The following is a 17000-nucleotide window of genomic DNA, read 5'->3' as shown; positions in this document are numbered from 1 at the left end:
GATCTGATACTGAACACATTTAGCTGCTTACATAGAACCACTTGAGTTCTATGAAACATTGTAGCCATCCTAGATAAACAGCAAAATCAGTGCCCTGATTTAAAATAACTATGGATTTATGTCTCTTGACTTCATTTACTTACATGTTAACATAGTTTTAGATTAAATAGTTTATTTACACTGCAAACATGGATTAATCTCTGCCAAGAGTAATAATGTGAGAGGGTCATCTTAAAAGAAATGTGGGAGAATTGGAAAGTAAGGGTTCACTGTTGTGTTCTGTGCCTTAAGTTGTAAACCGGAGTCTGAGAACCTGTTATATCCCTCCCAGGGTCTTGGAGGCCATTCTGACTCCTTATAGGTCTGTGTAAGAGTGGGTTCCTTTGCAGGGATAGTGCAACGGATGTGTTGTAGAATCAGGTGTAAAACTTGAATGCCATCTCTTAAACCTGGGACTCTAAGTTTTTTAAAGTAGTTGTGTTTCATAAAAGATATATTCACGTGTAACTTTGTTAATTTACGTGAAACATTTTTGTATTTTTTTTTTTTTATTTCAGATAGGTAAGTGTCAGTCAATACGGTGCATGTAAACCAAAGTTCTTTGTGATCTTCATTCATTTTAATTATAAAAAGATTACTTGAGGATGAAAAATTCAGGATCTGTCATGTGAGATTAGCATGTAAATGTGGCATAAAAGAAAATATCAACTGTTTTAATTTGTATGACGGTTCTTCCATGTATCCCATGATTTTTAGCTTGGATTGTTTTCATCTAGTGTAGAACTGTTTTTGAACACTTGATATGCCAGATGTCTTAGACCGCCTCTGCCCGTGAGGGTCCAGCCTCAGTGCTGCTGTTCAGGCCTAGAGATCGTGGTCCTTCCATAGCTCCTCTGATCCTAGTGTAGCTGCCCTTAGTGTTCCTTGAAGTCTCCATGAGTCCAGGCATGTGGGAAGCACTTCTAATGTAGCTGTGCTCCTGGTGCTGCTCTATAGGAAGGTGTTGTGGGGAAATTTTTATTTCTAGTGAGCAAACGTGGTAACTGCACACACATTTCCCATTGTTTGCAGAGATGGGATGATAGTCTATTATTTTGTTGAACATAATCAGCATACGACAAATAGCAAGGCCTGGCCCACTTTGAAAATCTCCTGAGACCATTCAGATATAAGTTAGGGAATTATGAGAGGTCATGCAGCAAGTTAAGATTAGGATTTCTGACAGAGAGCATATATATATATATATATATATATATATATTATATATATAGTTCAGTTTGAAGAAATGTGAGGCCATCATCTGTGTTGGTTTTCTGTAAACTTAGATTCCTACCCATTATATCTTTATGTTTACTTGTTTTTAAGCAGAACTTTTCAAACCCAGTTATGTAGATAGATTGATTAGGCATGTCCCTTCTGGTTATACTAACTCATTAATTGCAGGTGGGGAGTAATTGTGGAAGGTGTGTGTGTGGGGGGGGGGGTCCTGTCTGAAAATATGACTGGTTCTTCTGCAGCCTTGTCTGTCGTTGGTTGTTACTACTATCTGTTCTTGGCTACTTTAAAATCACCACATACATGTTGAAGGCATTCGGAGAAAGACTCCTTTTTACCCAAGAAGTAGTAATTTTGTAGGTTTTTATTTTTAACATGACCACAGAAAGGTACAGGTCTGTGTTTGCTTTGCTCAGGTCCCTGTACCTCTTTGAAAGGCTTCATCAGCAAGCAATTCCAAATTTCAGAGAGAGGAGAGAATTATGCTGTTGGAGCTGTCTGAGGTCACCTTTAGAATGGTGAGCCCGAAAGAATGAACTGCTGCACAGTAAACAGTGTGTGGATTATGATGGAGTGAAATTGACCAGCTGGGTAGAAATGGATGATACATTTCTAATAAGCCCACAGTGCCTTTTGGTTGGAAGTTAATTAGATACTGTTATGTAAATGTCATGTTAATTAAGCAAGAAAATTGAAGTGTTGTAAATCTGCTCGAGGAGTGACTATTTTTGTGTATTAATGTTTTTCAGTTACCTTGGAAGGGCAGTAGTAGAATATTTGATTATTGAGTTTCTGGCGATTTTAGCTGACTGACTCGTTGACAGTCTATTTTTTTCTAATCGATACTTTAGCACCTGGTTTAACTACAGGCAATGAAGGCTTGTTGGGAGCAGAACCAAAAATAATCAGCCATAGCAGCTGCTTTAACAAAATCTTTTAGAATAGATTGTTCTCTACTTGAAGGAAAATGATAAATGCTATTTTTCATATTTGTTTTGCCTTGGATTTCAAGTTCTGGAGAGCAGTGCTTGTCCAAGTGTAGCCGTTCTCTATGCCAGTGCTGTCTTCTTCCTCGAGTCCTCAGTAGCCCGATCGCCTGTGGATTGAATTGCACTGTGAGATATCTTGAGCACAGCCTTGGCCCTTTTGATATGCTCAACAACTATAGAAGACTGAAAAAATTCAGAATTCTGATACTTCACTTTGAAATGAAATGTGACTGTTGATAGTCAATGGCACACCTTTATGTAGTCCTGATTTTTACAGGTTACAGCAGTGGTTCTCAACCACTTGAAGTTATCTAAGGAAACTTTCGTAGGAGTTATCTAGGACCATAGGAAAACACAGGGTATTTACATCATGATCCATAACAGTAGCAAAATTACAAGTTATGAAGTAGCAATAAAAATAATTTTATGCCAGGATGGTCACTACAACATGAGGAACTGTTAAAGAATCACAATATTGGGAAGGTTGAGAATCACTGGGTTACAGTGAAGTGACTGCAAATTTATTCTTTGTCTTCACCCTCACAGAGCTGAAATCAGTAGTTTCCCCAAGAAAATCCACTGCTCTGTTGAATTTGCTATTTAAAGGATAGTTTCTGCTTGTTGGGAGAACAGCTGAAGAATAGCATTTCGTAATGTTCCTGACATTTTGCATGTGGCCTTGCATTACATGTGACAACCTTTAATACCAGCATAGAAACAGCCCCGGAAGAGCAGAAAGACTATTCAGACTTCCTGATTATAAACCACAGGCTTCCCCAAGCATCATTCTCTTGTAAATCAAAAAGTAAATTGAGAAAGTTGGCATTTTAGAAAGGAGTCTTCCTATTATAGCATCAAATGTAATGTGCTAGTCTGTTATTAAACACCTCTGGATAATGAAGGATCTTGGAAAACTTATTCACTTTAGCAAAGGAAATCAAAGAGAATACATGATGATTGGCTGAAAGGCATCTCTGGGTACTTTTGTGGGACAGGGTCTTGCAGTATATAGCCTAAGCCAATCTCCTACTTGAGATACTCCTTTTTTGGCCTCCCAACTGCTGAGATTGTGGTTGTGTACTGCTTCTTGAGCTTGGGGATCATTTGCTTTCCTGAGAGCCTATTTTAGTCAGGGTGTCTACTGCTGAGATGAAACACCATGACCAAAGCAACTTAGGGAGGAAAGGGTTTATTTGGCTTTCACGTCCCCATCACTGTTCATCACTGAAGAAAGCCAGGACAGGAACTCAAAACAGGGTAAGAACCTGGATAAAGGAGCTGATGCAGAAGCCCTGGAGGGATGCTGCTTACTGGTTTGTTTTGCTGGTCTTGCTCAACTTGCTTTCATATAGAACCCAGGACCCATCAGCCCAAGGATGGCTCTACCCACAATGGGCTCCCTAATCAATCACTAATTAAGAAAATTCCTTATGTCTGATCTTATGGAGGCATTTATTTTCTTAATTCAGATTTCCTCCTTTTAGGTAACTAGTTTGGTGTCAAGTTGACATAAAACTAGCCTGCATAGAGGCCAACGTATTAAACAAGTAATTTTGTGATTTTTTTTTTTTTTCTTACTATAGGCACAGTCAAAAGTTGTCTTTCTGAAGTTGCCACAATCCAGGCTACATATGTGACACAAACTTGATGGCAGTGACTGTAGCCTGTGCCATGGTGATCACTCCATGAGCCTCCTGGTTTCCCAGAGAGCAGCATGCTGAGTTTCCTGCAACAGTGGTGCTTTGTGCCCTATACTAAACAATTTCCTTTACCTGTAAAGGATCCTCTGAACTGCTCAATGGGACACACACTGGTCTCTACTAGCATCTGAGCTCCCTGTCTTGTAGGCACAGAATATTAGTTAATGTCTTTTTTGGCATCACCAGTTGTCTTGGGCCTATATGGTTCACAAGATCATGATTTTAATTTCCTCTGCTTAGCAATGTATTTATTTTCTAAATTTCCCATCTTCATCCATGTAACTCACAGTCATACAGTTGCTTCCTCAGCTCAGCTCACTCTTTTGGTTTTTTGAGACAGGGTTTTCTCTGTGTAGCCCTGGCTGTCCTGAAACTAGCTCTGTAGATCAGGCTGGCCTCGAACTCAAAGAGGTCTGCCTGCCTCTGCCTCCTGGGTACTGGGATTAAAGGCGTGCACCACTGACTGGCCTCACCTCATATATATTTTACTGACTTTTCTGCCCTGCTTCTTAGTGAGAGTAAAGATGGCCAAGAATGGAGCAGAGCTCCCAGTGTGCTGCAGGTACACATGCTAGCTTCCTCAGGCAGTAGAGAGTCCAGAAAGGAACACCAGTCCTGTTTTTGGTGGAGTGGACACCTCCGTTTTGACTCTTGCCAGCAGTTCTCAGTACCATTTTGTTTACTGGAACCACATGGGACATAACATGTTTTCCTTGTTGATAGAAACACTTCCCTTAGTTACCTATATTCATTATAATTAGTAGTCTAAGAGCAGATACCATTTTTAGTTTTACTTTTTCTTTCCAGAGCTTGTGGTTTGGATGACACACAATTAATATAGGATGCATGTGTGGTACTCATCAGTTTTTGATCTGTCAGACCAAACTTCATTCCAAGTTCTCCATTTATAATATTGCCCAATTATCAAAGCTGGGATATATTATCATTGTCAGTTGCTGTTGGTGTCAGTTTTTCTTGGCTCAACTGTGGTTCTGTTTGTACTTTACTGTAATGGAGTGAATACATTGGATTGGGCTGCTAGCTTAACAAGCCTCTGGAGAACACTTGTATGGTGATGTATGTTGAGATGTTGAGCTAGTTCTGTAGCTAGAAGGTTATTTGCCTCCCCCCCCCCAGCCTACAGAAATTAAATTTAAATAGATTTAAAGGGTAAATTCCTAATCTTCAGGTGAGGTAAAAGTTCCTTTATTTGATAATTACCTGGGCATTTGAAGACATGGAGTGTTAACCCATGAGTTCCAGACATGTCTTTCATTGTTTTAATTCCATAATCTCTTCTCATTGATGTCCTTTAAGAAAGCATTGAAGCACTCTTCACTGAATTCTCTCCACAACTCACTATGTTGTGGGAACCCTTGATCCTGGCCAAATTCTGAACTAGGAATTTTTAAAAAGCCATCATATATTGTCACTTATTGGACTGTTAATACTTATGGTGTATCCAACTAGTTTAAATATACATAACTTTCCTGCTTACCTTGACTCATTCCATCAAGAATTCCATATTTAGTGCTTAGCCTGTATTTTTTTAAAAAAATTATTTTGTATGAGTGTTTTGCCTGCATGTATATAAGCACTGTATATGTGCCTAGTGCCTGCATAGGCCAGAAGGGGGCATTGGATCCTCTGGCTAGGAATCAGAACTGGGTCTTCTGAAAGAGCAGCAAGTGCTGTCAACCACTGAGTTACCTCTGCAGCCTTAGTATCTCAGAAGATGTTCTACTATTTTGGTCTGATGATCATTATATAATTCATTCTAGTACAGCTTGAGCATCTGTCTTAATTTATGTTTCTAATACTGTGATTAAACAGCATGGCCAAAAAAAACTTGAGGAATGGGTTTATTTCATGTTACAGCTTGAGGCTATACCTTCCATACAGGGAAGTCAGGATAGGAACTCAAGGCAGGGACCTAGAGGCAGGAATTGATGCTGAGGCCATGGAGAACTGCTGCTTACTGGCTAGCTTCTCATGGGTTTGCTCACCCTGCTTCCTTATACCATCCAGGACCATCTGGCTAGGGGTGGTATCACCCACATAATGGGCTTGGACCTTTCCACGTCAATCACCCATCAGTAAAATGCATCACAGGCTTGTCTGTTAGCTGTGATGTTGGAGGCATTTTCTCAGTTGACATTTCTTCTTTCTAAAGGATTCTAGGTTGAGTCAGATTGACAAAACTAGTTAAAACAGTGCCCTTAATCCAAGCACCCAAGGTGCTCCAAAATCAGACACTCAGGAGACACGAGACATTGATCTCATGTCCTGGGCTACTAAAGATACTGTGTGCAGTGAGTGATGTATAATGGAATATGATGTTCAGTCTTGGGACTCCTATCCTCAAGATAACTTTACATTTGAAATATTCCAAAAATCCACTAGAAGTATCCAAATCCAAAACAGTTTTGATCCAAAGTATTTTGTATAAGGAATTCTCAACCTGTATTCCATTATTTGCAGTCCCTTTATATTATACCTCCATTAAAATTTTAAAAATCTGTTTGCTTCCCTAATTAAATCTACCAGCATTATTAGATACCCAATTTCCACATAGTCATGACAAGACAGATGACAAGTTTATTTTGATGAACGAGAATGTGATGATACACAACAGAAAGCCTCACAGTTCATGAAGCCTTTTTACCAAGATAGTCCATGGACCCTTTGACTAGTGAGCGGCAGCTGTCATCTTTGAAAAAGCCTCTTGTGGGGCTGGAGAGATGACTCAGAGGTTAAGAGCTCTGACTGTTCTTCCAGAGGTCCTGAGTTCAATTTCCAGCAACCACATGGTGGCTCACAACCATCTGTAATGCGATCTAGTGCCCTCTGCTGGCCTGCAGACATACATGTAAACAGAATATTGTGTACACAATAAATAAATCTTTAAAAAAGAAAGAAAGAAAGAAAGAAAGAAAGAAAGAAAGAAAGAAAGAAAGAAAGAAAAAGTCTGTTGTGTCCCAGAAATCCGAATGTTTTCATTAGGAACAACAACAAGATACTTAGAAGTAGGAGCCACAATATTATGGGGAGCCATGAATCAGTTCAGAAAAGTATAGAGAAGGTGGGCAGTGTTTGGCTTGTATACGGCTTGGCTCACTGCCTTTGCCTGTTGCTTCTTTTCAAGTCTCAGTTGCCCTTCTCTAAGCGGCTCAGATTTTGCTGTATTTAAGCATTCCCTGGGGAAAGTTGACCTTTGGTAGGAATAAACATTCAGTTGCAGTACCCTGCCCTCTGAGAGGTCTTTTGAAGTTTTCTTGCCTTGTTTTCAAATTCTTTCATTTTCCAGGTGATGTTGGCCAGTGATGAATGTCCTTCCTCTTGATTGCATGTGACATTCATTATCTCTTTGATGCTCTGGCACTGTATTCTTCTCCATCCAGCCATTTACTGCTGCTGTGTATCGTTCTTACATACATAAATTCTGTCTTCCTGATAAGATTGCAAACTCTGTGGGACTAACCTGTGTGGTGCACCTTGGTATTTTTCAAGTGCTTTTGGAAGTTAACAGCACCTTTAATTGGTACTTCTTCCTTAAGTATGTTCCTTCTGTGACTTCTACTGTGTACAGGTTGTTGCCATTATGGTCTCGGACTAGGAAAGAATGGTTGTTGATGGGCTTCTTAGGTTGAATCTCAGTCCCTTTTCCCATGATTTTACTGGTTATTTCCAGCAACAGGTCTCAGGGCTATTTCACTGTTCCCTTTCAGTGAGTAATTTCAGTGATACAAAGTCTTGTCATAGGTGATATAAAATTGTGCCAAGTAATTGTTTTCCTTTGCTACCTGGTCACCTGAAGAACCTTTTTAGAATAACCTAACATTTGCCTGTGTGTTCTATTCCTTGTGGCCACCAATATTGCTTTCTCAGGGCAAGTTGAGAGTTACTGGCATCTATGTTTATACAGCAGCTTCCTGTTTTCAAAGGTGGGACTCAGTCATTGGTGAGGCGGGGGGGGGGGGGGGGTCAGTATCAACTTCATGTTGTCTTGACAGTCCTTATCCTGAAGAATGGAAATACTGCTTTTCAAGCTGCCATCTACTAACTAAACTCTTCACACTCTATGTATCAGATTTCTGAGCTCACCAAGATCCCATGAAGATACTCATCCACGCTTCTTAGCAGAAACTAAATGTCCTTCTTTGATAGCAGTATTTTCTTTATATACTAAAGCAATCCTTGTTTCTTCTGATAAGCCCTTTGCTATCCCTTAAGAAATGCCCTTTTTTTAAGTAAGGCCAGCCTCAAAGTAAATTCAAAATACTGAGATTAGGAAAGACATGTCTGCCTGGTTGCTTAGTGGAAGAATTCATTTCCCAAAATTTGGGAATTTCTTCTCCCTTGGATCTGAATTCAAATTAAATTTTTGTTTTATTTTTTTTGAGACAGGATTTTTCTGTGTGACAATGCTGGTGGTCCTGGAACTATCTTTGTAGATCAGGTTGGCCTTGAACTCTCTGAGATCCACCTGCCTCTGCTTCCTGGGTGTTGGTACTAAAGGCATGTGCCACCACTGCTTGGCTAAAATTAGATTTTTATTTTTTTTAAACTCTCAACATTATGTGAGACCTAAGAATGTTTTATGAAAGGTGCATTACCTTGTAGAAAGACTGACATTCTGTGGACTCCATTGCTAAGCTAAGCTATTAGCTCTTTAAAGGAATCCATGCATGGTCATCACTCCCGGCATATCTGCAGAAAGATATTGTGCTTTGTTAAGTTTCTCTTTCTTATTGGTGGTGGCAGCTATGGGCATGTGGAAGGTACCTGACTGATGGGTCTGGTTTTTTTTTTTTTTTTTTTTTTGTTTCTAGGTGGGCCATGCACAGACACAGCTCATGTCTCGTTGATCACACCAACCAAAAGACCCTGTGGGGCAGGTATGTACACCATCCTCACCTGAGTTCTTCCAGAAATTAGCCATTGGCTCTAACTTGGTATGGGTGCCCCAGGGGATTGTCTAGTTTTTTTTTTTTTTTTTTTTTTTTTTTTTTGTTTGTTTGTTTAATCAATTTCAGAATGATATATTTTGTACTTGGGATTGGATAGAGTTTGGATAGACACGAGAGTGATATTCCTAGGAGACAATGTTGACTGAATACCGCTGGCAGGTAGTTCCAAATAAGTGGGCATTTACCAGCTTGCTAATATCACAAGGATGTTGACCCGTAAAAATGGGGTATTGCGGAGTACTGCCCACTTGCCTAAGTCCTGTATCTCCTAAAAATAATGTTTAAAAGCATAAAGAAGCATTCATATGTACTAACTTACTTGTTACAGTATCTTACAAGTTTTGGGAAATTACTTGTTGACGTTAAAGACTTAGGGTCTGCTGAAAAAGTCTTCTGGGATGGATGGTGCCCCAAACATCTTTGCATCTGTGACATTTTTAATAAACACCAAGTCATGAATCTTGTAGCCCTTTAAAAAGCAGTTCTAATGCCCACTGCTCCCTAAACCTATGGCTTAATTTATTTTAAATGGTTTGCCTTTCTAGTAATGCTACCTGCTGTTTAAAATATCTCAAGGTTAGTATTCATATTATATAGTTTTTTAAAGGTCACAGTCGAGATGGTCTTCATAACTTAATTTAATCCTTTTAAACTCTGAAACAGCAACAGCAGAAACTGAAGTTCAGCTTTAAAGCCTTAGCTCCTGTAAATTCAGGCAGTTGCTGTCGATGTTTAGCTGTAGATGTTTATGTAGACCGTCTTTGTGCAGACTCAAAGTAACATCCAGGTGCTGAACTCTTAAAAAACTAGGTTTTACTCTTTTCTTTCTAATGGCCAACTTTGAGGCAGGTGTGTGTGATAGTCCTGGCATGTTGTCATCACTCCTGTGCATTTCTCTGCATGATTGAGGTGCAGACCAATTGCCCTGTAGTGAGGTCAATTGTCCTCATTGGCTAGTGGGAGGTTGGGAGACCAGTTCTGCAAGGTGGTTCTCATTCCTCTCTCATAGATGGAAATGATGCTGGTTCCTAAGTAAAACTGCTCATAAGTAGTGTGGGCAGGACTTGAATGTCAGTCTTATAGATGCTAAGACCTGTTGTATTACATTGTATCATGTTACTACTTACCACATTTTTATTACATGCTTTTGCGCTGCCCCCCACTCCCCAATAGAAAAGTATGTCATTGATTGAAGTTTGGAAAAACCAAAACACAGATTTGGTAACCGTGTTTAGTAATGTAGTTTAAAACTGCAATTCTAAAACCAGAACAGGTTTTCAGATTTGTTATTTTGGTTTTTGAGGCAGGGTTTCTCTATGTATTCCTGGCCATCCTGGAACTTGCTCTGTAGATCACACTGGCCTTGAACTCAGAGATCCACCTGCTTCTGCCTCCTAAGTTCTGCCATTAAAGGTGTACACCACCACCTGCTTTTTTAGCCATTTATATAATGTGGGGTTGTTTTGTTTTGTTTCTTTATTTTTGTTCAATGTAAGAAGAGCTCACATGGTAGATATTGAATAGTTCCTTGTTTTATATTTTATAAATGTAGTAGTTTTTTTTTAAGTGTTATCAAAATACCTGACCGAAATAAATTAGGGGAAGAAAGATTTATATTGGCTTCTGATTTCAGAATTTTTCAATCCACTATAATAAGGAAGCTGTGATGTACGAGGTAGAGCCTGTTCATATAGTACATAACAGGAGGCAGAGACTGGTGTTGTACCCAAATTCTGAACCCAGAAATCACGAAGAGACCCATTCCAATGCAAAAGCAAAGAGTCTTTGATTATTTAACAAGTTAGCTGCATTAACTCAGGCCCTTTATCCATTCCACATGGCGGGTGGAATGAGAAAGACCAGAAGGGACCTCGAGGTGGGGGATTTATTGGGGGTGTGCAAGGGGAGTATTTAGGGGTCTGTAACAGTTTCAGGATTGGTGCCGCTTCTGGGATTGGGCGACTTGTCCTGTGTTGATTGATTAACTGGTTGCCATGGCCTCTATATGCCATTATTATGCCACTTTTACCATAAAGCACATCCAGAGCCCACCAGCTAACTTCTGAGTGGTTCATTTCCACAAGGAGGGTATCTGACCTCCTAGTGACTAGGGCAGGTCTCGAAAGGGCAGAAACTAAGCAACATGTGCAGAGTCAGAGGTCTACATCTTGCTGGGTCTTTTCTGCAGCTTGTCATGGCTGCTAAAGCAGGGGCCCAGGTGAGAGTCTGGTCCCTTCAGGCAGGACCTTCAAAGGCCTTCAACCTGTGATTAGTTTCCATTCCCATGCTCTAAAAAATGTTGTCACAGCTTTCAAATAACCCAAAAATGCTAGAGACTTTTGAAAGTGTGAATGCATATGGGACATTTCAGATTTCCCTAAAGACAATGTCAAACCTATAATTTAAAACATATTCAGTCCAACTTGAAAGACCCCAACAGACTTAGCAGACTCAACACAATTCAAACTCCAAGGCATCTATAAAGTACATTGCCCCCCCCCCCCACCCTTTTCCTTCCTCTTCTTTCCTGGAGTGAGCCCAACTGTAACTCTTTCTTGTTGGTCCTCCAGATAGAGTACACCCTTAGGTCTGCAGTCTCAGCATTTGAGACAGAAAATTAGAAATTTGACCTACTTATGTAGCATGCAAGTTCCCATCATTAGAATATTAGGGAAGATAAGAACCTTTCTTTTTTATTTGCATTTAATGTAACCATCGAAGAAAGATCAAAACAATAAATCTGCCATGGTGAGGAAAAAAGTATTAAAAATTTTTACCTTGTGCATTCATCATCTTAGGTCTTCAGGGAGTTCATTTGATCCTTGGGGGAGGGGGACAAAATGAATATAAAATATTTGACAAGGTTTCTTTTTCCTTTTCCTTTTTTTTTTTTTTTTTTTTTTTTTTTTTCCTCCTTCTTCTTCTGATTGTAAAGGGTACCACTTTGTCGGGTCCTGCCCTTAAATAAGTACTTCCCACTGAAATCTGTGATGGTGTGTTGAAGGGGCTGACTCCTGCCAGGATGTGGGTTTGATAGCTGAGAAGGGAAAGGAAAATGGTCTCTGCTTTGCTTTGTATTGGTTGTTGCTGGTTTGTTTTTCTATTAGTCAGTGTGCCTCAGTTTGTGTTAGAGAATGAAATGAGGGACTAAGGCACTTGGTGTGCACATGACTTGATGCTCTGTGTGTTTGAAAACCACATATGGTGTGTAGATTTCAGAAAAAGCTAGGTAATACTTCCTTGCTTTTGACTTCTCCCTGAATGGTAACAACACCCTCTTGCCACCAGTTGCATGTGTCTGTGTTTTAACTTAGCATGGGGTGTGGCTTGTTGTTTTAGAATGGCATGATGGATGAAGGAAACACTTGGCCCTTGATTTTGAACCTTTCCTGTCCCTGTGCTTTGAGCAAATTCAGTTTGCTCAGGTTCATGAATACACATGAATAGGGCATTTTTAAAAACTTTTATGGTCATTTATTTTATCATAGCTTGCACTTTTACCAAGGAGAAAGAGGCTGTTCTGTTGTTCCACAGGTGCAAGATGCCAGAACCTAAAGCGTTTCTGAAGGATGTAGAGACATTCATACCTTACTCCTCCTTTGTTGCTTTTGTGTTGGCTGATCTAGGTAGTGCTGTTCAGGTGCTGCTTGTTAGAAGTCATTAGGACAGGAATGTCACCGTGCAGCCCAAACACTCTTACCAGAATGAGCACCATAGAACAGCCACAAAGCTGAAGTATAAATCTTGGGTGCCTGGCAATGATACTGCCCATTAAGGAGACTTTTTTTCCTGCCCTACTCGGTTCCTGGCTATACTAATAGAACAGCACATCAAGCAAGGCTGTAAATAAAAGTTATTACCTAATAGGTGGGTGCTGGAGTGGAACGGAGGGAGCCGAGGCGTGGAGGCCTTATTACTGCTCATCAGCAATTATAAACAGGATAAAGTGTGTGGGACTTGCGCTGATGCAGCGGCAGCTAATAGAGGCTAGGATGACACTGGGCCATGAGAGGATGATGTATGCTGATGGGGTTTTACTGCCTCATCTTGCTGCTTGCTTTCAAGACAAGTTGTGTTATCTGTTTTCCTGTTTGCTCATCTATCTAAAAGGAGACAGTTCCGTTGCCTCTCCTGCCAGTGGGTGGGCTGTCTTGAACTCCTCTTGCCTGCATCTGTTTGTAAAGCATCACCTCCATGAGATAAACACCTCTGGAAATACTTCATTATTGTGGCCAACTAACACGGTATTCTTACTGGATTGCTTGCTGTGGTAGTGGTAGAGCACATCTTCAGAAAGGGTGTTTCTGTGGCTTATAGGATGGGTAGGGATTGATCACTTTATTAAACAGCCACTATGACTGCAGCATGCAGAAGTGATGTTGCTTGCCCCTGGTTAAATTCAGAAACAAATACAGCTAATTGCAGCTTAGAGAACAGCAGACCAAAGTTGGAGGGGTGGCTCTGTGGTCAAGATCTCTTGACCGCTTTTGTATAGAACCTGAGTTTGTGAGCCGCCCGTTATGGGTGCTGGGAACCAATCACTCTTAACACCTATTCCAGGGGATCAGATGTACTTTTCTGACCTCTGTGAGCTGCTGCATACATGTTGTGGTCAGACATATCCACAGGTCTTGCATGTGTGCACACATGTACACATAAAAAAGATAGGTTTTAAGTGAGGGCTGAGATTATGCCAATCACAGGAACAAGTATAATATTGAAGTAACCTTTGAAGAGGTTACCTTCTCCTTGGGAAATTCTTAGAATTCAGAACCCTAGAATCATTAGGAGTGATAAAGGGAAACTGGTATGTGCAGTCAAAGACTTAGCAGCAGGATTGTGGTTTGTGTGAATAGGAAACCTGAGGCACAGCAGCACCTGAGTGTTGTGTAAGCAGCTTGTGTTTGAGGACTTGAGATGATGCAGCGCTGCCCAGCTCTGAGCACCCCAACCACAGCAGTCAGAGCCTTACAGAAACTGGCACAGAGGAGTGCTTTTGAGAAGGGCATCCCAGGATGATCCCAGACTTCAAGTATTCTGGTTATTCAACTCCTTGTCACAACCAGGAAACTTCTTGCTGCTGGAGAATTGTAGTTTTGTTACGCAAAGTACAAGCTGAAGGGAGACACTCGCTTCTTTTTCTTTGATGCCTTAAGCTATGGAGTAGGTAAAGACACCTGGTATATATGATAGTTCTATTGTTAGGAGCCAGGCAAACTGAGAAGTAATGTTATAGGAGGGTCCTTCAGTCTGCAAATGTAGGTTTTCCCCTTTCCATACAAAGTAAGATTTGAACCCAGAGATATAATCCCAGCATTTAGAAGGTGGAAGCAGGTAGATTGGGGTTCATAGCCAGCCCTTAGCTATATAATTAGAGGCCACCTTAGCTGACTCTATTTAAAAAACAAAACAAAACAAAGCCAAAGAAGAACAAACCATAAAATTTACTTGTCAAGAAATGACCCTGATTTGTTGAGTATTCTGCGTAGTGGCCAGTATAACGAAGAAAAGGAGACGACTCAGGAACCAAGCAAATAATGGGCTGATGACAGGGAAGACAGCGCAAAGGGAAATGGTTGGTACTGTTTTCGGTTTCTGATAAGCTACATTTTACATCATTGAAGATGAATGGTTCTCAAGTTGTGGGTTTCGACCCCTTTGGGGGGGGGTCACATGTCAGATTTCTTTCATGTCAGATATTTATGACTCATAACAGCAAAATTATAGTTACAAAGTAGCACCAAAATAATTTTATGGTTGGGGATCACCACAACATGAGGAATTGTGTTAAAGGGTTGCAGCATTAGGAAGGTTGAGAATCACCATTGTAGATAGTAATACAGTTAGAAATAGTGGCCTATTTGAGTAATTATCATCAATCTAGAACAATAATTAAGCTGTGCAGGTTGTTAAGGGAATGAATACAAGGAATAAAGGACTAAGGACAGAATGTCATTGAGTTAAGGAAGACAGAGAAAGAAAAAGTTTCTCTACGTGGCTGGGAAAGGCTCATGGAAAGAACCAGGAGGCGGGGAACTAGGGACCTCTGTATGGTGTGAGGGGAAGCCAGAGCTTGTGCACAACCAGGCAGGCTTTTCTTTTTCTTTCCTTTTTTTTTTTTTTTTTTTTGGTTTTTCGAGACAGGGTTTCTCTGTATTGCTTTAGAGCCTGTCCTGGAACTAACTCGGTAGATCAGGCTGGCAGGGAGTGGGCAGCGGTCTAGAGGCAATCTTACTCCACACAGCCAACCAGTATTTCCTGGACACTGTGTGTTACTACCTCATATGCAGAGAGTGTTACAATTTGAGGAGACACGTTTCCTCCAGCCCTGCTTTGATGGACATTCAGCTCGCACTGGTCCTTACCCTGGTGCTTGTAGTGTAGTATCCTTTTCCTTTCCCTTCCCTCCTTCCCCCATTTATTGATTAATCACTATCTTCTGTAGCCCATTTGTACTTGTGATTAGAGAAGTCCTGTTCCCTGTTTATTTTGTCACATGTGTATATGTATGCATATGTGTGTATGTATATATTCAGCTCTATTCCACAAGCAGATTGTCCATGTTACTATCACAGGTTGTTCATAAAACAATAAATCCATGTGCATAGTTGTGACTCTAAGAATGTTCCCTGTCAGACCATCAAGTTCTATATATATTTCATTTTCTATAGGTCTGATGTCATAGTACCTGTACATTTGAAAAAGAGTGTTTTACCTAATAGCCTCATTGGCTGTTATGTTCCATCAGTTCATCAGAAGCCATGCCAGATTTCTCTTAAAATAATGTCTATACCTTTTGTCTGAAACCCGCCTTGTAAAGCTTTCCATCTTTTAGTCCCTGCCTGGGTATGGTGGCCTTCAGGCCTGGTGTGTTGCCATAAAGCTGCTTTCCTTCCTCCTGCCCTTTTGTCCCCTTATGTGCCCAGTACAGCCCCGAGGTTGGGCAGCGGAGGAGATTGGGAAGTGTCCTCACTGCTGCAGCTGCTCTAGAGAGTTTGCCTGACACCTCATGACCACAGCCTCCTTGTTCCTGGCATTTTATGTTATTACTGAGAAGTCAGAATGCACTGGGTTTAACTTTTACAAGTAATGTATCTGGAAAAGTCTCATTTTAAAATACTTTGAATAAGTTTTTAATTTTTAGTGTCATAGAATTTATAATAAAGTGCCTAGCAGCTATCCTCTGTTTCATTTAAGATATTGAGAGCTTGGTAAGTGTCTTCAATATGAAGTCCAGTGCCATTCTTCCACTCTGGAATGTCTTTGATAGTCCCCAACCCCAGCTTTGCCCTCTCTCTGGAACTCATAAATTAGGTGTTGGAATGGCTGGCTGATAACCTTTCTCTCCACTCTGTGTTGGCTGGCTGCATAATTGTTGTTCAATCTTTCTTGGGGTTTTATTCCAGTCATACTTGGGACACTCAGTAAGCTTGCCAAACATTTTCTGAGGCTTCTTTGTGGTGCTCTGTTCTTGTTCATGACATAGTTAATGACACAGTTTCTTCTGCACTTTGTAGCAGCTGCTCCTTTTGCTGACCTATCTTGAGGACAATTTTTCTGTTTACCTTGGTCTGCATGCTCTGGTTCTCATTTACCAAGCTAAGTGTAGTTTCTGGTGGCATCTAAGAAGGAAGCCCGAGTTAGTATGGTGGATGGGTTCTTTCTACCATGTCTCTTGAGTGGGATTAAGGAGGTATGCTGACCAGCAGAATTAGTTGTATGCAAGTTGAGAACTGCTGTCATGTATTCACATTAAGGAAGAGACTGTGAGTCTGAGACCATGGACACACTGTCCAGCCTGCTCAGATCATTTAGAGAAGTCCTTGCCAGAGTTTCTCCAAGCAGCAGGCCGGCTGCCAGCACAGCACTTGCAGATTCACACAGTACTTTTGAGTGGTTCCCTGGCCTTCTGCCCTAGTTTCACCCCCACCTCCCCAATCTCCACCCCTTCCTACTTTTTCTGAATCCAGTTTTGGGGTTTTCTTTGTTCATAATGACTTGTAGCCACCAAGGTCAGCTGTAATCTCTTTTGTAATCCACTGAGAACATCTTTAGAACTTTCTAGA

At 40.7% G+C, this 17000-nt stretch overlaps 1 protein-coding gene across 1 annotated transcript in view; it reads left to right on the top strand.

Annotated features, from left to right (window-relative positions):
* The window catches only part of Zfand3 (zinc finger AN1-type containing 3), a 191604-nt gene that overhangs the window by 140345 nt on the left and 34259 nt on the right, over positions 1 to 17000 (top strand). Inside the window, exon 4 of the mRNA XM_051187085.1 lies at positions 8797 to 8862. Coding sequence (XP_051043042.1) covers positions 8797 to 8862 — 66 coding nt within the window. The remainder of the gene's footprint in view (positions 1 to 8796; positions 8863 to 17000) is intronic.

This window comes from Phodopus roborovskii, unplaced genomic scaffold (genome assembly GCF_943737965.1).
Source record: "Phodopus roborovskii unplaced genomic scaffold, PHOROB, whole genome shotgun sequence".
Taxonomy (NCBI): Eukaryota; Metazoa; Chordata; class Mammalia; order Rodentia; family Cricetidae; genus Phodopus; species Phodopus roborovskii.
Note: the sequence above shows the minus strand (reverse complement) of the source record. Positions and strands in the feature narration are given on the sequence as shown.